The 21,092-nt window shown below is 49.1% G+C and overlaps 1 protein-coding gene and 1 pseudogene across 3 annotated transcripts in view; one reads left to right on the forward strand and one right to left on the reverse strand.

The window, feature by feature from the left end:
* LOC126540195 (uncharacterized) overlaps nucleotides 1-20,892 on the forward strand; it is a 37,646-nt gene extending 16,754 nt beyond the window's left edge. For 2 of the 3 annotated variants that reach the window (XM_050186982.3, XM_050186983.3), the window contains exons 4-6: nucleotides 19,303-19,380; nucleotides 19,648-19,713; nucleotides 19,881-20,892. In XM_050186982.3, coding sequence (XP_050042939.1) covers nucleotides 19,303-19,380; nucleotides 19,648-19,713; nucleotides 19,881-19,931 — 195 coding nt within the window. In that variant the 3' untranslated portion in view covers nucleotides 19,932-20,892. The remainder of the gene's footprint in view (nucleotides 1-19,302; nucleotides 19,381-19,647; nucleotides 19,714-19,880) is intronic. The other variant, XM_050186985.3, reaches the window with a different exon arrangement.
* LOC140216187 (uncharacterized) lies at nucleotides 14,668-16,949 on the reverse strand (annotated as a pseudogene).
* Nucleotides 20,893-21,092: the final 200 nt, after the last annotated feature.

Here is a 21,092-nt window from a genome sequence, read left to right on the forward strand (position 1 = left end):
GGCGCACTGCTCGCGTCGTGTAGGCCCCATTTCACTGTATGGGCTGCTGGCCTGCTAGGTGCATGGCACCCCGGCAAACTAAGCAGCAGACGGCTACGAAAGCATTGTTACGATTTTTGAGCCTGACAAACCTGCACAATGGCCTTGAGCACTGACTAAGTGCGGTTTCTCAAACTTTTCCTCTACGCGACCCCTTTTAGCAGTACCGAACCTACCTTGGCTTCCCCCCACACCGTTTTCCCGCAATTAAAGTCTTCGGAAAATTTGCTTTTTTTTAATGACGAAGATACATTCACACCTTAATTTATTCAATAGAGATTAACCACGTAAGAGCCACCTACCAAAATAATTGTTAATGTGTTTAGCAAGGATTCATTTATTCATTTATTTTAATGTGAAGGATGTATTTGTTTTCTTGATACAACTGTATCTGCTAAACCCCAACTCTGCAGTTTTGGCGAGACAGAACTGGCCCTATTCGGTGAAGCTTGCTTTGCGGTGACCAAAGGATAGACTGCCGGTAGTCTTGCTGATTCGTTGTGCATATTGTGGCCATAACTGGTATTACACTCGGCAAAATAATCACACGTACACACACACACTCGCATATATATATATATATATATATATATATATATATATATATATATATATATATATATATATATATATATATATATATATATATATATTGATGCATGTATTCTACGCAGAAGACAACGACGATGGGGGCATTAGCGGACTCCATCTAGTGGGTGGCTGATATTGGGTGAGGACAAAGAAGACGTGCCTCTGTTTCGTTTCTTTTTGAACAGGTTGTCCTGGTTTTCTTGAACAACGTCTACCCGTCTTCTGTCCGCGTTGTACCGCGACACTGGTGGAGGTGCTGGGTACTGAGTTCGCCTGATACTCCCGAGTCCTTCTGGGAGTCGTTCATCCAGCCCGGACGCATTGTCACCAGTTACGACACCCGTGCATCGCTTTAGTCGTCGACTGCTAAGCCTTGCCCTGGAGTTTTCCCCTCTTCAACCACCTCTGTCCGGGAGCTGCACACATCTCGCAATGGGCGAAACCAGCCCACCGCAAGCACCCCAAAGCAGCCGGTTTCCAAGTCCACAACAGGTAAGCGTTCTGCATCCACTGGTTCCCGATCGCTATTGCGGTGCATTCTTCGAAGACATTGAGGACTGGCTTGGCAAGTATGAACGCGTCGCACAGATTAACCAGTGGACTGAGCAGCAAAAGCTTTCCCTCGTCTATTTCACCCTTGAAGACAGTGGCCGTACTTGGTACGAGAACCGTGAAGCTAGCCTGCCAACATGGAATGACTTTCGGCAGAAGATCACGGATATTTTTTGAAGTGCTGACCGACGCGACCGCGTCCAGCAGATGATGGAGCTACGGTTGCAAAAACCTAATGAGTCGGTCACAATGTTCGCAGAGGACATGGCCCGCCTCTTTCATAGAGACGACCCGAACATTACCGAAGATAGGAAGTTGCGCTACCTCATGAGAGGTGTAAAAGAGCAGTTGTTCGTGGGGCTTGTGCGGAATCCACCAGTCACCGTCGCCGACTTTAGCAAGGAGACTACGGCTATTGAGTGGGCCCTTGATCAACGGTGCAGGCACTACGACCGACTGTCCACCAGCACTACAATCAATGCCGCAGGGACTGCCGAGTATCAGACTTCCTCGCGTGAATTGATCAGAGAGCTTCTGAGAGAGGAAGTGCAAAAGATTCTGATACCGACATTGGATAGACCCGTAGCATCAATCGCCGAAGTGGTGCGCGACGAAATCAAACAGGCGTTCCCGACAGCCGATCTTCAAGGTCACCAGCGTCCCATGACTTACGCCGCCGCTGTCCGATGTCCACCACCTGTCACAACCACACCGCCGTACCACCAGCCTCTGACAGCTGCTCCTTGGTCGCCGCCGCAAGAGGAGGCTTCGAGGCGCACACCCGTGATGCCGCTGCAGTCACACCAGCAGCCGTCGTTCGCCACGCCTTGGTCAACGCCGTAAAACGACGCCATGGGACGGCCTCAATTTCGGAGAACCGACGTATGGCGCACCGTCGATAGGCGACCACTTTGTTTTCACTGTGGAGGCGCCGGTCATATTTCGCGAAATTGCTGTCATCGCGACACATCATTTCGACTTCATCATCCGTGGTCCTATGGTCGACGTGCAAATGACGACCCTTTGCTACGCCGCGACAACGCTACTTTTCGGGAATCTCCAATAGCGCACCCGAATGACCAATCCGTGCGCAATGATAGGTCCGATTTCAGCCGTCGGTCGCGTTCTCTAACCCCTCCACGTCAGATGGCTTCACGTGCTGGAAGTACTTTTGCTGACCTCCGAGGACGAAGGTCGCCCAGCCCACGCAGGGGAAACTGAAGGCGGTGACCTCTGGGGGTAAGGTTGCAGGCCCGCCGCAAGACAATAAAAAGCCCCCGAAACTCCCGCTGCAGAAGCTGTGAAGCCGATAAACACTGAAGAAATTGTGAGCTCCGACATTGATGTTTTCGTGGACGGGCAGCTGGTGACAGCATTTGTCGACACTGGTGCCGACTTCTCTATAATGAGTCAGGAACTCGTCCTCCGCCTGAAGAAAGTAAGGACGCCATGGACAGGACCTCACATAAGGACGGCAGGCGACCAATTACTGATGCCTACTGGAAGATGTACGTCTAAAATTAATTTCGGGGATTCTTCTTTCGTGGCCTCTTTCATCGTTCTGTCTGTGTGCAGTAAAGATTTGATTATTGGAATGGATTTTCCGAAAGAATATGGCGGCGTAATTAACATCCGGATCGCATCGTGACGTTTTATAAGAGTCCTGGTTTAGTATAATGCTTATCGCCGCAACACCACTTATTTCATCTAACAGAAGACGATGTTGTCATGCCACCTCGGTCATGTACCGTTGTTTCGGTAGCAGGTGACGTACCGTTTTATTGCGAAAGCGTTGCCGACCAAATAACTACGTTGTTGTTCAGTCATGGTATCTCGGTCGCCCGAGGAATCGCAAATGTCACCGACGGGCGCACGAACCTGTTGCTAACAAATTTTAGCACAGAGCGACGGCGCCGTTCAAAGGGCACGGCTGTGGCTTATTTTGACGGTGTTGCGGATGTGCGCGGCTGCTGTTCACTACTCGAAGAAGCGCCTACGCAAGACCCAGCTCATGTACTTGATGTCAGCACTGCTTTGTCACCACACGATCGAGAACGGCTTCTTACGCTACTGGCCAAATTCAGCGACTGCATTGCGTCGACGTCCAGCGTGGGTAGGACACCTCTAACAAAGCACCAAATAATTACAGAGGATACGGCAAGACCAATTCACCAAAATCCATATCGTGTGGCTCCTTGAGAACGTGAAGCCATACAACAACAAGTGCCAGAAATGCTTGAAGATGACGTGATCCAACCATCAACGAGTCACTGGGCATCTCCTGTAGTTCTGGTCAAGAAAAAAAGACGGCAGCTTGCGTTTCTGTGTGTACTCCCGAAAACTAAATCAGGTGACAAAGAAAGACGAGTACCTGCTTTCCCCTATAGATGATTCACTCGACACGCTTGGATACGCGCATTACTTCTCTTAAATGGATTTGAAAAGCGGATATTGGCAAATCGACGTAGACCCGAGAGACCGTGAAAACACTGCTTTTGTGGCACCAGACGGCCTATAAGAATTTAAGGTCTTACCTTTCGGTTGGTGCTCTGCTGCTGCTACGTTCCAACGCCTCATGGAAAGTGTGACTGCAGGCCTGAAGTGGAAAACCTGCTTAGTGTACCTCGACGACGTCATCGTGTTCTCCGCAACATTTGAAGAACATCTCGAACGGCTTGAAGCGGTTCTGCAGTCCATCTGGTCCTCCGGCCTTACCCTGAAACCGGAGAAGTGCCACTTTGGATTTGCAGAACTACAGTTTCTTGGTTACGTCGTCAGCCACGCAGGTGTCCGCCCGGATCCCGAAAAATTGCCGCCGTCACACAGTTTCACGTACCATCCGTTAAAAAGGCTGTCAGGCGCTTCCTCGGCCTCTGTGCCTATCACCGGCGGTTTATTGCAGACTTTGCTGGTATTGCGTCGCCGTTAACTCGCCTGACGAGCGACGACGTTGCTTCTGTATGGGGCGGCGAAGAGCAAAGTGCATTCAACGACTTGCGGGAACGTCTCCAGACACCTCCAGTGCTTTCTCACTGTGATGAGACCACTCCTACCTTGCTCCACACTGATGCAAGCAATGTTGGCTTGGGAGTTGTTCTTGCGCAGCAGCAGGAGGGCACAGAAAGAGTACTTGCCTATGCAAGTAGAACACTCTCACGCACAGAGGCTAATTACTCCACGACTGAGAAAGAATGCCTCGCCGTTGTATGGGCTGTTATGAAATTTCGCCCATATTTGTATGGCCGCCACTTCACAGTTATCAGCGACCACCATTCACTGTGTTGGTTGACAAGACTTAAAGATCCTTCGGGACGACCGGCGCGTTGGAGCCCACGGCTGCAAGAGTTTGACATGACTGTCAAGTACAAATCGGGGGAACGACATACGGATGCTGACTGCATCTCTCAATCGCCAATACAGTCGTCTGCTCCACCCGAAGCAGACTCGGCATTTCTTTGTGTTCTGGACTTATGCATCATCGCGCAACAACAACAGGACGACCCTGAGTTGCTTGAACTCATCAATTACTTAGAGGGCAAATCTGCGAAACCGCCTAGAGTTTTCGCAAGAGGACTGTTGTCGTTTTGTTTACTGGCGAAAGTACTTTACAAACGGAACTTTTCTTCGACCGGGTCCCCCTATCTGCTCGTCATTCCTGCAGTTCTTCGTACGGAAGTACTTGAAGCCTGTCACAACGAGGTGACTTCTGGTCACTTAGGCTGCACGAGAAGGTTGGCCAGAGTGCAGCCGAGGTACTACTGGCCGAGGCTTACCACCACCGTGAAACATCACGTTCGCACTTGCCTCGACTGCTAGAGGCGCAAGTCGCTTCCGTCGAAACCAGCCGGCCTCCTATAACCCGTCCAGGTTCCTCGAGGACCATTTGACCAAATCGGAATGGATATATGGGCCCACTTCCTACTTCTACTGCCGGGAATCGCTTTGTTATCGTCGCAACCGACTATCTCACAGCTTACGCGGAAACAAAGGCAATCCAGAGAAGCACAGCAGCCGAGGTGGCGCGCTTTTTCATTGAGCATGTTGTGTTGCGTCATGGCGCACCAACCGTCGTAATAACAGACCGAGGAACAGCATTTACGGCTGCGCTTTTAGATCACGTCTTGCTTCTAAGTGGAACGGCTCATCGGAAGTCAACCGCCTACCATCCACAAACCAACAAAACAATTGAAGACATGCTCTCCATGTACGTGGTTATTGAACAGAAAAATCGGGACGACATCCTACCTTATATCACCTTTGCATATAACACGGAGAAACAAGACACGAGGCGCATGACTCCGTTCACCCTTGTTCACGGACGGGATGTACGAACGATGTTGGATGCAATGCTTGCACGCGACTTTCACGACACTGATACGGACGCCGATGTATTTACGCAACACGCCGAAGAGGCTCGGCAGCTCGCACGCTTGCGGATGTGCCAGCAGCAAGACTACGACGCACGGCGCTATGATCTTCATCGTCCAATGGTAATCTATGACGTCGGCGACAGAGTGCGGGGTTGGACACCCATACGGAAACGAGCACGAAGTACTTGGAAGCCCACGACGATAATGGAAGAACGAATACTCTAAAGGAATTTGAAACCCCACAAGCAACGCCCGAAGAAGCAAAGAATGTCTTGGGAGCTATGCAAAGGGGGAAGGCCGCTGAGAAAGATCAGGTAACAGCAAATTTGTTGAAGGATGGCGAGCAAATTGTTCTAAAAAAACTGGCCACCCTGTTACGCAATGCCTCATGACTTCGAGCGTACCGGAATCTTGGAAGAACGCCAACATAATCATAATTCATAAGGAAGGGGACGCGAACGACTTGAAAAATTATAGACCGACCAGCTTACTGTCCGTTGCCTACAAAGTATTTACTGAGGTAATCACAAATATCATCAGGAACACCTTAGAATTATGTCAACCAAAGGACCGGGCAGGATTGCGTAAAGGCTACTCAACAATAGACCATACTCACACTATCAATCAGGTGATAGTGAAATATGCGGAATATAACCAACCATTATATATAGCTTTCATTGATTACGAGAAAGCGTTTGATTCAGTCGAAAGCTCAGCAGTCATGGAGGCATTACGGAATCAGTGTGTAGAAGAGCCGTATGTAAAAATACTGAAAGATATCTATAGCGGCTCCACAGCAACCGTAGTCCTCCACAAAGAAAGCAACGAAATCCCAACAAAGAAAGGCGTCAGGCAGGGAGATACAATCGCTCCAATGCTATTCACACCGTGTTTACAGGAGGTATTCAGAGACCTGGATTGGGAAGAATTAGGGATAAGAGTTAATGGAGAATGCCTTAGTAACTTGCGATTCGCTGATGATATTGCCTTGCTTAGTAATTCAGGGGACCAATTGCAATGCATGCTCACTGACCTGCAAAGGCAAAGCAGAAGCGTGGTTCTAAAAATTAATCTGCAGAAAACTAAAGCAATGTTTAGCAGTCTCAGAAGAAAACAGCAGGTTACGATAGGTAGCGATACACTGGAAGTGGTAAGGGAATACATCTACTTAGGACAGGTAGTGACCGCGGATCCGGATCACGAGACTGAAATAATCAGAAGAATAAGAATGGGCCGGGGTGCGTTTATCAGGTATTATCAGGTTGCCATTATCCCTCAAGAGAAAAGTGTATAACAACTGTGTTTTACCGGTACTCACGTACGGGGCAGAAACCTGGAGGCTTCTGAAAAGGGTTCTACTTAAAATGAGGACGACGCAAGGAGCTATGGAAAGACGAATGATGGGTGTAACGTTAAGGGATAAGAAAAGAGCAGATTGGGTGAGGGAACAAACGTGAGTTAATGACATTTTAGTTGAAATCAAGAAAAAGAAAGGGGCATGGGCAGGACATGTAATGTAGAGGGAAGATAACCGATGGTCATTAAGGGTTACGGACGGGATTCCGAGGGAAGGAAAGCGTAGCAGGGGGCAAAGGGAAGTTAGGTGGGTGAAAGAGATTAAGAAGTTTGCAAGGACATCGTGGCCACAATTAGTACATGACTGAGGTAGTTGTAGAAGTATGGGAGAGGGCTTTGCCCTGCGGTGGGCGTAACCGGGCTGATGATGATGATGACGGGAACGAGGCATCTCCGAGAAGCTGTTAAGGCGATACTTCGTACCGTATCGAGTAGTGCGCCGACTCAGTGATGTCACGTACGAGGTCGTCCCCGATAGTCCCAATTGTACGCGGCGCCGCACGCACCATCTTGAACTAGTGCACGTTGTCCGCATGAAACCGTATGTAAGCGAATAACTATGCGAGAGACTTTTACTTCCGCGAGTGACATTTCTGGCTTAGCATCGGTGCGATGCTAAGGGACAAATGACGCGCGTATTCTACGCAGAAGACAATGACGATGGGGGCATTAACGGACTCCGTCTAGTGGGTGGCTGATTTTGGGTGAGAACGAAGAAGACGTGCCTCTGTTCCGTTTGTTTTTGAACAGGTTGTCCTGGTATTCTTGAAGAACGTCTCCCTGTCTTTTGTCCGCGTTGTACCGCGACAATATATATATAACTTGTTTGCACAGATGCTCTTCGCGTGCCTCCCAGTGCCTAAATTTAAGAACACCATACAGTTTCATTTGAATACTCTGTATATAAAATGTAGCGAAGAAGAGGAACACTATACTGGGCCATGCTCTCCAGCGCTTTCTAGTGGCTCAATCTATCCATGCTTTGCTCGGGAAACGCCGCTCGTGCTCAGAGTCCGTAACCCTGCTCAGACGGTCGGCCCAAACGCTGGTGACTAATAAACACCTTTACAAGTGGGAGAGAAGGCTTCGTCCTACAACGTCAATTCCACAACTTCGATCCGATACCCTGCGCTCAACCATGCCTGAAAACGCATCCCAGCAAACGCCTCCTACTTCTTCCCAGCAAGCGCCTCCTCAATCATTCATGTGCTCTGGTGTGCCTCACCACATGGCCCGTGCCATTTCCAGCCTCTCGAACGACAGCGACGTGGAAGACTTGCTGGCGGCGTCTGAGAGGGTCAGGGTCCACAACAAATGAGACGATCGCGCAAAACTGAGCAACGTACACTGCTATCTCGCGGGTGTCACTAGTCTCTGGTACAACAACCATGAGACCGGCTTTCGGACGTGGTCTTCGTTCAAGCCTGTTTAATGGCAGTGCTTGGTCGTCCTGCTGTGCGCACTCTGGTTGACGAAAGGCGAAAGCCCCCTGTTTATTGCACAGGCCGATACTATACTCTCAGGGAGACGTCACGTGGTAATGTAGCTTGGCGCACGCAGTTGTCGCCCAGCTATCTATCATGACGTCAGACGCCGAACACAGGCAGGGGATAACAGCGCATTCCACTTTTTCGAGCACTTAGACGGCAAAGATTATATAGTGCACTAGAAAAAACTAAACGCAACAAACTACTACTCATCATTTCCCAGCCTTATGGGTTCCTTCGCCACTCTACCAAACCGCGGTAAGGCTCATTCACATTAGGCCAATAGGACACAATAGGCCAATAGGATTTCGGTCTGGCGACTGTCGACGACAGCGTTTTTATTTTTTTCTTGTTGTCGGCCCCTCTGTCACACTGTACCGACGCCGAGCTCTCTGCCGACCATCGGCAGATTCTAGGCGTCGGTGCAGTGTGACAAAGGCGCCGACACGAAGGAAAAAACGCCGTCGCCGACAGTCAGCACACCGAAATCTGTGTGGTATTGGCCTAGTGTGATTGAGCCTTTACACTGCAAGTGGAGTCACTTTCGGCCACAGCGTAAGTTGGAGCCACCACTGAATCTGTTGCAGTCTAGCCATCCGTGCTGTGAGCCAATTATGCAGTGCTCTCGGCTGCTCTTCGTTTTCTGGAAAGTCGCAAGTTTCTATGCTCACCCTTTCTTTTCGGAGACGGTTAAGCATTCGCCTGTTTCGGCGGACGTCAACGCCGTCGTCAGACACGATGGCGTTGGTTATAGTAGCGGCATTGCCGTCTCCTCATCTTCTCGTCGCTGGCTACCACTGCTTTCGGGCTGCTTCTTTCCTGGATTTCGATGACGTAGTAGCAGTGCAATTCTTGTCCTCAGTCGCCTACTCATAAGTATTTCAGCAGGATTGACTCCAAGATCCGGGCATTGGCCTGTACGCCAACCATGCCAGATAAAGGTCTTTTGACTTTAGAACAAGGGACTTAACCGCCTGAACCATTCGCTCTACATCCCCATTGCCCTGCGGGTGCCTCAGGCTCACAGTGACAAGGCGAAACCCGTATGACACAGCGAACTGTTCAAACTCAGTAGCCACGAACTGCGTGAGAACCGTTATCGGTGACCACGTACTCGGGGATTCCATGGATGGATGGATGGAAAAAACCTTATTGTCAGTCCTGCGATACGCAATTATCGCGCAGCGGGCCTCTCCCACGTTGAGATGGGCAGGCCGAGCCTGGCCGCCGCATCGTGGGCTCTCTGGACAGCCGAAATTTGCTCCCAAGCAAAAATACTTTTCAGTCTTTCAGTGGCCGTTCCAGGCTTTGTCGAACGAAGAATGGCAACCTCAGGGTAACATGAAAGATAATCAACCACGGCAATGTGTGTCTGGCCGTTCGTTCGTCACAGATGTACTCCGACTCTCTCCAAAGGAAACGATGTTGTTGCGGTTGCTAACATGGACTCGCTTTGTTGAGGAGCATGTTGTACGCGAACAGTGCGCTGATTCACGAACTGTACCAGTTCGATGCTCAATACTGGCCACCAGACAGAACCTTTAGCAACGTTGCCACAAGACACAAAAAGCCCTGGTGACCATCATGCAGTTTGTGTAGCAGTTCTGTTCTTAGACGGGATTATTAGCTCTGTTCCTTTCAAGAAGAAACCATCAACCACGCTAAGGCATGCTCTATCTGGACAGTAAGGCGCGAGAAGAATAGCAACATTCGGTTTCCTTGGCCAATTGCTTTTACATAGCCTGCGCAGGTGTTTGCCAATGAGATCACTAATTTGACATTCTCTCCCTCTAGACAAAGTGTCCCCCCTTTCCAAGCCAAGCAAGGACTCCTTAGAGTACGCTGTTATATCCGACACACTCAAGTCTTTTTCGGAATCGCTGTGTCTACTGGCGACCGCGAAATGGTGTCGGCTGTGACTAAAGATTGGCCGGGATCGTACTGGAAACTAAAAAGATAGCGTATTAGGCGTAGTCGGTACCGCTGAATTCCAGATGGCATATTGGCCATCTGGCCCAGTAAGGACACTAGAGAGCGTTAATAAGTTTCAAAGATAACATTAGGCCACGCATGTACTCGTTAAATATTTCAGCTGCCCACGTCAGTGCTTGCGCTTCTTTTCCTATGTGGGGGTATCGTCGCTCGGTGTTCGAGAGGGGTCGAGACGCGAAAGCTATTGATCGACGGTGACCGTCTTTCTGCGTTTGGGAAAGGACAGCTCCCAGTCCGAAAGAGGATGTGTCAGCTGAAAGGGTTGGAAGCGTTGTATCGTACAATGTCATACGCTGCGCCGAACAAATTGGCCCTTTTAGCTCGTTCAGTTCTTTTTTCTTAGTCGCACACCCAGACCCACTCGCTATCTTTGCGGAAAAGAGCGCGCATCGGGGCCGTAGCGCCGTAGTTTGCGCCAAGTGAGGCAAAAAGTGGCCTAGGTGATTGGCCATGCCAAGCAAGCTTCTTAGTTCGGTGACGTTTTTCGGTGCGTTTAGATTCTTAGTAGCGCTGACTTTCAATGGATCAGGCTCGTTGCAAACCCCGATCGGCCGAAGACAGCTTTTGCCGCAACCGATGGCTTATGCGAATTTAACGTAATGCCTTCTGGATTTTTAGTGGGCCCGCAACATTTAAGCGCATGATAGACACAGTTCTGAGCGGTTGATGTGGTACACGTGCTTTTGCTATCTTGACGACGTTGTTGTTCTTGCTCTTGATTTCACGACGCACCTTTAACGACTGACGCGTGTCTTGACATGTCTAACAAAAAGTGCCTATCTGCAGCTCGGCAGCTGAATATTCTAGGTTACGTTACGACGCGAGATGGTTACTTTACGACAAATGATATAATTCTCCCCGATCCTGCCAAACTTCGGGCCGTCACCAACTTCCCTCAGCCAACGTTCCTCAAAGTAATGAGCAGCCTCCATAGGTCTCTGCTCGGGAAACGTTCCGTTCACAATTTCGCCGCCATCATATCGTCCCTGACCAAGCTACTTAGAAGCAACGGGCCCCTCACTTCGTGGTCGCGGGAGTGCGACAAGGCCTTCACAAAGTTCGTCGTTTGCTAACGTCTCCGCCAATTCTCAGCATTACGACCCGACAACATCTACCTAGGTGCCCACAGATGCCATCGGTGTTGGCCTCGGTGCTGTTCTTGCCCTGCGCACTTAAGGGTTTCCTCAGTATGTCGTGACTTACGCAAGTCGTGCGCTTACGATAGCTGAGACCAATTACACTGTGGCAGAAGCAGAAAGCCTGGCCTTACTATGTTAAGGCCTTATTTGAATGGCAGCCCATTTGATGTAGTCAAAAACCACTATGCATTATGCATTATGTTGGCTGTCGTCCTAGAAAGATTCCTCAGCCCGTCTTCACCGATGGCACTTCGCCTGAAGCACTAAGATATCCACATGCTGTGCCGCAGCGGACGCCAGCATTCTGACGTCTCCGCCCTATCGCGCTCCCCTTTCCCTGACGACAATGGCCGCCGCTCACTATCCCAGCATGCCGTTTCTTCTCTCGAGCTTACAACCATCGCTATGAGCAGCGCAAGGACCATTGGATTGCCTCCATTATAAACCTGCTTTCTGGATCATCAGCACAACCAACTACTCGCACGTTGCGTCGTCAAGCTCACCATTTCGCCATTCGCGACAAGCTGCTTCAGCGACGCCATTATAACCTCGACGTGGGCTAGTGGTTGTTAGTAGTACCTCGCAGTCTGCGTTGCGAAATGTTCGCAGCTTTCCAAGCCGATCCACAGTGTGCACACTCGGGAGTTTTCAAAAGTTATCAACGCCTTCAACAGCGGCACTACTGGCGGTACATGGCTACGCTATGTACAACTCTTCATCCCGTCTCTCGTCGGCCGTTCTGCAACCTTCAAGCTGCCTTACCCGGCCGTCTGGGCGCGTCAGCATCAATTTGTATGGTCCTCTTCCCCTGTCATCGGCTAGAAACCGCTAGGCCATTGTGGCAGTCGACCACCTCACGCAATACGCCGTAACTTCCGCATTCCCGGCAGCTACAGCGCGCGATATTGCCTCCCTCCTGCTTCGTCAAATCATCCTGCGTCATGGGCGACCTCAGGAACTACTCAGCGACGGTGGACGTGTCTTCCTGTCCGAAGTGGTTGAAGCAATTCTTAAAGAGTGGCACCTTGTTCATCGCACAACTACTAGGCGTACCATCCTCAAACCACTGGCTTCACAGACCGCTTCAACCGTGCGCTCGGTGACTGGCTTGCCGTGTGCTTCGCCTCCGAACACGCAATTTGGGACGTCATACTACCCTTCGTAACCGACGCCCAAAACACCGCTACTCTGAGCACCACCGGCTTTTCACCCCTTTTTCTTACTGTACGGTCGGCACCCATCGTACACAATCCTTCCGTACAAGCCGGATGCATCTGAGTGTGCGCCTGTTTCTGCAACAGCGAGTCATGTTGAAAAGTGTCGCGATCTCGCGTGGGCCTTTACTTCAAATGACCAAGAGCTCCAGAAGAGCGTTGCGGTGGCACCACTATTGCGCCCACGTCCCTCCCCGGAGCGCTTGTGTGGCTTTCGGTCCCTTCCACTACACGTGGTGTCTCGTTGAAAGTACTGCCAATGTATGAATGCCCCTACCGCGTCGTCGAATGCACATCTCCGGTCAACTAGGTGGTCGAGCCCGTTGAACCGTTTGCGGACATGCGCCGTCGTGGACGAGACATTGTCAATGTCGACCGCCTCAAGACTTACTATGACCCACTCATAGTGACAAGCTGTTAGGTCACCGGGTGGCTCCCGTTTTCTTCCCGGGGGTAATTGCTGAAATCAAATTATGGGGTTTTACATGCCAAAACGACTTTCTGATTATGAGGCACTGTGTAGAGAATCGTAAAGAAGGATTGGAACGATATAGTGGGTCGTCCTCGGCGAGTCCGTGCCCTGCTCAAGCAGTCGGTTCAAACGCAGATGACTAATAAGCATATATATATATATATATATATATCATAAGAAGCCAACAAGCACTGACACCAAGGACAACATAGGGGAATTTACTTGTGCTTAATGAATGAAATAAAGAAGCGATAAATTATTGGAAATGAAAGTGGATGAAAAACAACTTGCCGCAGGTGGGGAACGATCCCACAGCCTTCGCATTTCGCGTGCGATGCTCTACCAATTGGGCTACCGCGGCGCTGTTTCTCCATCCACTTTCTTGGGTATTTATGTTTCCTAGTAAAACCCTGGGAGGTTTCTGCCCCGTAGGCGAGTACTGGTAAGACACAGCTATTATACACTTTTCTCTTGACGGATAATGACAACCTGCTGTTCATGATCTGAGAATGCCTGCCAAACGCACCCCAGCCCATTCTTATTCTTCTGATTATTTCCGTCTCATGATCCGGATCCGCCGTCAGTACCTGTCCCAAGTAGATGTATTCCCTTACCACTTCCAGTGCCTCGCTACCTATTGTAAGTTACTGTTCTCTTGAGAGACTGTTAAACATTACTTTAGTTTTCTGCAGATTAATTTTTAGACCCACTCTTCTGCTTTGCCTCTCCAGGTCAGTGAGCATGCATTGTAATTGGTCCCCTGAGTTACTAAGCAAGGCAATATCATCAGCGAATCGCAAGTTACTAAGGTATTCTCCATTAACTTTTATCCCCAATTCTTCCCAATCCAGGTCTCTGAATACTTACTGTAAACACGCTGTGAATAGCATTGGAGAGATCGTATCTCCCTGCCTGACGCCTTTCTTTATTGGGATTTTGTTACTTTCTTTATGGAGGACTACGGTGGCTGTGGAGCCGCTATAGATATCTTTCAGTATTTTTACATAAGGCTCGTCTACACCCCGATTCCGTAATGCCTCCATGACTGCTGAGCTTTCGACAGAATCAAACGCTTTCTCGTAATCAATGAAAGCTATATATAACGGTTGGTTATATTCCGCACATTTCTCTATCACCTGATTGGTAGCGTGAATATGGTCTATTGTTGAGTAGCCTTTACGGAATCCTGCCTGGTCCTTTGGTTGACAGAATTCTGAGGTGTTCCTGATTATATTTGCGATTACCTTAGTAAATAGTTGCATCGTCATTTTGCAGTAAAAGTGCGCTGTCGGCAACCCATTGCCTTCATAGCTTAGTCGTCTTGCCATCGTTGTGGGTTGACTTTAGTCATCCCTTTTGTAAGCCAGACGAGTAGCAGGTAACAGAAAGCACTTTATTCCGAAACGCAGCCGGCTATATAAGGAGCGCTGCGATAATTAGGGGGCGTGTTGCACATGCGCACTGGTTGACTTCCAGGCACGATATTGCGATCCAGTACATCTTCCCTTCTTTGGGAAAAAAAAAGAAGGAACATTGATGAACATTTTCATTTCCAAACAAGGATCGCTTTGCTATTTACGTTCAGGAAGTGGATAATGTTGCTGCTCTTGGCGTACCCGTTCACTTCTTCGAAGTGGGGCTTGAAATGCGTCTGCTGGCGTACTTGGCACAGCCTGTCTTCGGGTTTCTGCTTCCGATTCAGGAGGCTGAGCAGCACCTGCGGCCCTGAGATGCTCTCTCGTACGGCGTAACTGCTGTCCACTGTCTGTAGCAACTAAGTAGGATCGCGGTGGCCCTGCAGGACCAATTACCATGGCCGGGGCCCACGTTCTGCTTTGGGTGTCGTATACGGACACTGTTTCCGCTACGAAGGTCTGGCAAAGCCCGTGTCGTTCTGTTGTAGTAGGAACGCTGTTTATGTCGTATTTCTTGTAGTCGCTGACGGACTGCTTCCGTGGGTATCGTCTTGGGTTCCAGGTGACAGTTGAGAACCGGGAGTTCGCTTCTGGTGTGACGTCCCATGAGCCTTTGAGCTGGCGACTGCAACTGTTCGTCCCTCGGAGTATTCCGCCACTCCAACAGCGCACTGTAAAATTCAAGGGCGGAAAACGGGCATTTGTTTAGCAGATGTTTAGCTTCCTGAACGGCACGCTCTGCCAAGCCGTTGGCGCGCGGATGGTACGGGCTAGAAGTGTTGTGGCTGATATTAAATTGACCTGTGAATGCTTGAAATGTTGCACTGTTGAAAGGAGGGCCGTTGTCACTGCACAGTTTGGCGGGAATGCCATGTGTCGCGAAGATTTCTGCACTTGCGTTGATCACAACAGCAGCGGTAGTCCGACTAAGCTTGCGAACCTCGAAGAAAAACGAGTAGGAATCTACCACTATGAGGTAATCATTGCCTTCGTGGTGAAAAAGATCGACCCCAACAACCTGCCATGGCAAACTCGGTAGTTCGTGGCTCAGCATGGGCAGCCTTGCATTTCTTTTTTTGCACTTGCCGCAAACAGCGCATGACTTCGCAACATCAGAAATGTTTGCGTTCATGTTTGGCCAGTACATTACCTGTCTTGCTCTCGCCTTCATTTTGTCTTCGCCGCAATGTGCAGCGTGGAGCAGGCAGAGAACTTCCTTGCGTTTTGATGGAGGAATTACAAGCTTGTTGCGTCTGAGAAGCAGCCCATCCTCGACATGAAGCTCATCACGGTAGCTCCAGTATGGCTTTAAGGCATCCGGGAGCTGCTGCTTGCTTTTGGGCCACTCTGTACTCGCGTAACGGCAGAGTTCGGTCATGAGGGTGTCCTTATCAGTCTCCGTTCTGATACTGAGCAGCTGTTGATCTGAAACAGGTAACGAAGAAACAACATTGACTTGAAAGTGCTCTGTTTCACCCACCAGCTCTGTTTTGCAAGGAAAGCGTGAAAGTGCGTCGGCCAAAGACAGTTCCTTTCCTGGTTTGTATATCACGCTGATAGGGAATCTGAAGCGTGAGGCGCATGCGTTGAAGGCGAAGAGGGCAATCGCAAAGTGGTTTCTTGAAAATCGATTCCAGTGGTCGGTGGTCTGATTCTACCGTGACTAGTGGTTGACCGAGTATGTAGTCCTTGAATTTCATGCAGCCATGAACTATGGCTAGGGTTTCCTTTTCAATTTGTGCATACCGCTGTTGTGTGGCAGTTAAGGAGCGGGACGAATATGCAATGGGGTGGTCATCTGGCACGATGACTTCTCCGACACCGTACTGGCTCGCGTCCACGGACAGTTTCACTGGCTTAGACTGGTCAAAGTATGCTAGGACTGGTGCTGTGGCAAGACTAGCTCGTAACTTTTGGAAACTTTTCCTGCACTTCGGTCCACGTCCAAGCGACGTCCTTCTTGAGTAGCTCCCGAATAGGTGCAGATGCGACTGACAGGTTTGGGATGAACCGAGACACAAAGTTTATCATTCCAAGGAACACTTGAAGCTCCTTACGGAGCTTCGGCGGTGGAACTTGCATGATGTCGTGAACTCTGTCTGGGTCCAGTGACAGTCCTTCAGTGGTGAGGAGGTGGCCCATGTAACGTACACTGGCCTGCAAGAATTGGCACTTCTTTTTATTGAGCTTTAGATTACGTTCCCTACAGCGTTCAAGCAAGGCGGTGAGGTTCGTGTCGTGCTCCTGCCTTGTCTTTCCCCAGACCAATATATCGTCCATTGCGACAGCTACGCCAGCCAAGCTTCCAACGGCCTCGTGCATGGCGCGTTAAAAACCTCTGGTGGTGATGTGATGCCGAATGGCATGCGCAGAAATCTGTACCTTCCGAACGGCGTGCTCATGGTGCAAACACGCGAACTTTCTTCGTCGAGGGTTATTTGCCAGAACCCTGACGCGGCATCGAGGGTAGAAAAATATTTGGCGCCTTGCAGCCGCGGCAGTAAGTCTTCCAATGTAGGCATATGGTAATGCTCCCGCAAAATCACCTTGTTTAAGTCGGAAGGATCCAAGCATATGCGTATCTTATCCTTTTTCAGTACTACGACCATATAGCTAGACCACGAGCAGGGCTCTGTCATCTTTGCAATGACGCCATCGCGTTCCATCTCGTCGAGCTTCGCTTTCACGGGCTCTTGGAGGGCGACGGGAATTCTCCTCGCTGGTTTTATGGTTGGTCGTACATCGGGCTTCAGCTGCAGGCGATAGGCGATGCCCTCACGTTGTCCTAGACCCTGGAAGACGTCTTCAAAGCCAGATATGAGGATCTCGGACACTTCGTTGACGGCATCTATGCGTTTTATCAGGCCCAGTTTCTCAGCGACGTGTCCGCTTAATGTAACTGGTACATCTTGGACAACAACAAAAAACGTAACCTCTGTGTTTAGAGTCTTATTAGACACGAGCAGGTTTATCTTTCCGATTGCTTGTTCTGTGTGGCCGAAAAACGTACGCAAGGTCGCGTAACAGTTCTACGCAGGCGCCGCGGACAATTTTCGGAAGACCGTTTCTGGCATAACACAACAGTTCGCCCCCTGTGTCTATCTTACATTTGGTCATGATACCAGCCACATTTAACACTGACACCCGGTGCTCGTCACTCGTGACCGCTTGAACTTCCAATGCTTGAAGGAAGTATGTCTCGTCGCCAGCCCCATCTTCGTCACCAGTCATTTCCACCTGTCGCACGTGTCGTCTTTCTGGCCGTGTTTTCGAGCTTCGTGTGCGGCATGCACTAGCAAAATGGTTCCGGCCATCACAATTTTTGCAATACCTCCCTATTGCTGGGCATCTTGCCGCTTTTTGATGTTGTAAGCCGCCTTTCGGGCAGGTGGCAGTCTTTGCTTTTATAGCGTCAATGTTGATTTCCGATTCAAAAGAAGTGCTGCCGCCCTGGCTGCCTCGGATTTCAGCGACCTGTTCTTTGCTCTGTTCTTTAGCACGGCACATCTCAACCGTTGTTGCGTAGTTCGGATTTTCAGAAATAAGTCTCTGCTGCAGTTCTTTGTCTCTTATTCCAAGGATTATTCTACTGCGTAGAAGTCTATCTTCAATCTCGCCAAATTCACAGTGCGCAGCTAGAGCCTTCAGTTCTGTGAGCCATTCGTTAAATGACTCGCCCTCGCGTTGGTTCCTGGAACCAAACCGAAACTCGTTGCAGGTGAGATTTGTAACTGGTCTGTAATGTTCTTCGAACTTCTGCATTAATGTTTCCCGATCATTCTTCTGCTCGTCGTTTTCAAACTTGAAGGTGCGGAAAACACGCCTTGCATCTTCACCGATAGTCATTAAAAATGTAGCGGTCTGAACATCCTGGGGCTGTAGACTCAGCCTTGTCGCTGTTGCAAAAAGTTCGAACTCACTTTTCCAGATGTTCCAGTTGCGCAAAATGTCGCCAGTAACGTCGAGCGGCTTGGGCGGTGGTAGCAGAGTCGAAGTCATCATTGTGGCTTGTGGTTCTCGTTCCGGATGAGCCCTTGTCTCGTTCATGGGAATTAATACTGCTGTTAAGCTGGGATCCTATGGCAAAACTTGCCGCGCGGGCAGGAACTAACTGCCGTGCCCACTTCTGACACCATGTAAGCCAGACGAGTAGCAGGTAACAGAAAGCACTTTATTCCGAAACGCAACCGGGTATATAAGGAGCGCTGCGATAAGTAGGGGGCGTGTTGCACATGCGCGCTGGTTGACTTCCAGGCACGATATTGCGATCCAGTACACCTTTGTCGTCATGCCATTGTCGACACGCCGTCGTCGCCACATGATTGCTATCATTTTAACATCGATATGCGAACGGCGTCACTCCAACATCGCTAGCACATTGTCGTCCCAAAATCGTCGTTATGCTGTTGTCAATCTAGCACCGTCATCCTGTAGTCATCTTGTGGCCTTCGTCTCGCCATCGTCGTCATACCATCTTCCCTCGTCTTTGCCACACTTGCGTCGCCTACACCTTTAATAAATTCTTTGCATGACAAATAATTATCAAAGATAGCTTCTTCCTTAATTATTTTGCTTGTCCATCCTTTACTAATAAGCATAATATCGTTGGTGGCATTGCTCGTAGGTGTGATTTGTCCTTTTGTATTACTAAACCAATCCTTCTATTCTCTTGCAGAAACATTGTGAAAATTGCCCCAAGAAGCCTAAGATGCGGCGGAACTACTCTTGGCAATGCTTTGAAGAGGAGCTGGAGGTGAGAACCCCCCCCCTGACGTCAAGCACTAATTACGGCTGTAAATCTCCAGCTGTTAAAGTTTTCAGCAATGTATATCAGACTTTATGCGTTTAGATGTTCTCTCCGTCGTATTCGTATTCTCCATGCTTATTAGCCTGTGCAGGGAACTATGGCGGCAACTAATTATTTTGTATTCTTGTAGTGGTCAATGTCGCACAACGTCCACGTGTCTAAACGTTCCATTCCAACCAGCACATTGTTTTTTTCTAACATCTTTCTCACCAGGATAACCTACACTGTGGGCTTGTGAAGATCATCAAGCCACCCTCTCCGCCGTCGCCTAAGGTCGAGGTACCGTTGTTCCGCCTGCAACAAATATGTTTCCTCTAACTATATCGCGCATGTTTCACATACTAAACAAGCTGTCATATATTCGTGCAGAGCACGACACGGTCAAATGTTAGGCTGTTGTGGCAGGGAAGGCCAATTTATTTTATCTTGTTTTTTTTTCTACGCAGGTGCCACATCCCCTGGAATTACCTGTGGTCGATCAGTGCCCCGCCTTATAGCCTCCAAGTCAAATTTCACTTATTCCGTCCACCATTACGTGCTCACTGCTTGTCTTTGTGCTTTGCATACACCAGTTCCTAAGCTTCTTTTTGAACGAAGTGCTACAGCAGCATTCGATATATTGCGAAAGAGTGATATCTACTACGGGATCGGTTACGTGCTTTTATGCTCCGCGTTCTCCATATTCGCTTCTGTTTCCGCTCTGGTTTTGAACTCCCTCAATGCTAACTTCACCTGACGCCGCAAATTTTCGCGAGAGTACGCACAAACCACAACCGCTTGGTGATGGACAGTATGATTGCACAGACATTTCTGCAGTTCCAGCATAAGGCAAATTTGGAAACTTTGACTCGAGTTTACTTTATTACCCGTATGTCATTGGCAAGTCCTTCCGAATGAAATAAATATTAGTCGCTAAACATCTAAGATTCCGTCACATGCACTCGTTTGCATGATTGCGAATGAAAACCTACGTAACTAATGTTCCGGAGTGCCTATTATCACGGTGTCATGACAAATTTACCAAAACCAGCACTTCCTGTGATCACTATCGTCATCGCCATAATTTTTCGGCGCCATCATCATAAGGCCAACGTTTCGTTCAGCACTGTGGCAAACTTGTTTTGCTGCTGCCATTCGCTGTGGCTGGCATATATATTTTCATTGATAATTATTCAGCGTGCGACAATAAAATTCAATTTCTTACAGCACAAGAAACCACTGTTTGTCCTACAGAACAAACAACATTGTTTGAATGTGCCTTGCCCATAAAGACGTGCAAACTACTTGCTTCTTCGAAGCGTTTGACTTTATGTACTTTGCGCCGAAATAATATACAGAGATTTCGATTTGAATTTCGCCCTGAAATGCGAACACACACTTCTACGTGCTGGGGCTCACGCCGATTTCTTTCTCTGACGATAGACGTCGGCTGGAGTAATAAAAAATTCTATTTCAGTTTTTTTTTTTGCTTTCCAGCTACTCCTGTAATTGCTCCGAGCGGTATGTTTTCAGCAGGATTGGTTGACGCGATGGGTGGATGATATAAAAGGAACACCATCGAGCAAAATCGATTGTTAAATTATACCTACCCAGTGCTTCTAGCGGTACAGTTGGTGGCTCAAAATTTGCTGCTGCGAAAACAACTACCGTATTTATTG

Source organism: Dermacentor andersoni, chromosome 2 (assembly GCF_023375885.2).
Source record: "Dermacentor andersoni chromosome 2, qqDerAnde1_hic_scaffold, whole genome shotgun sequence".
Lineage (NCBI taxonomy): Eukaryota > Metazoa > Arthropoda > Arachnida > Ixodida > Ixodidae > Dermacentor > Dermacentor andersoni.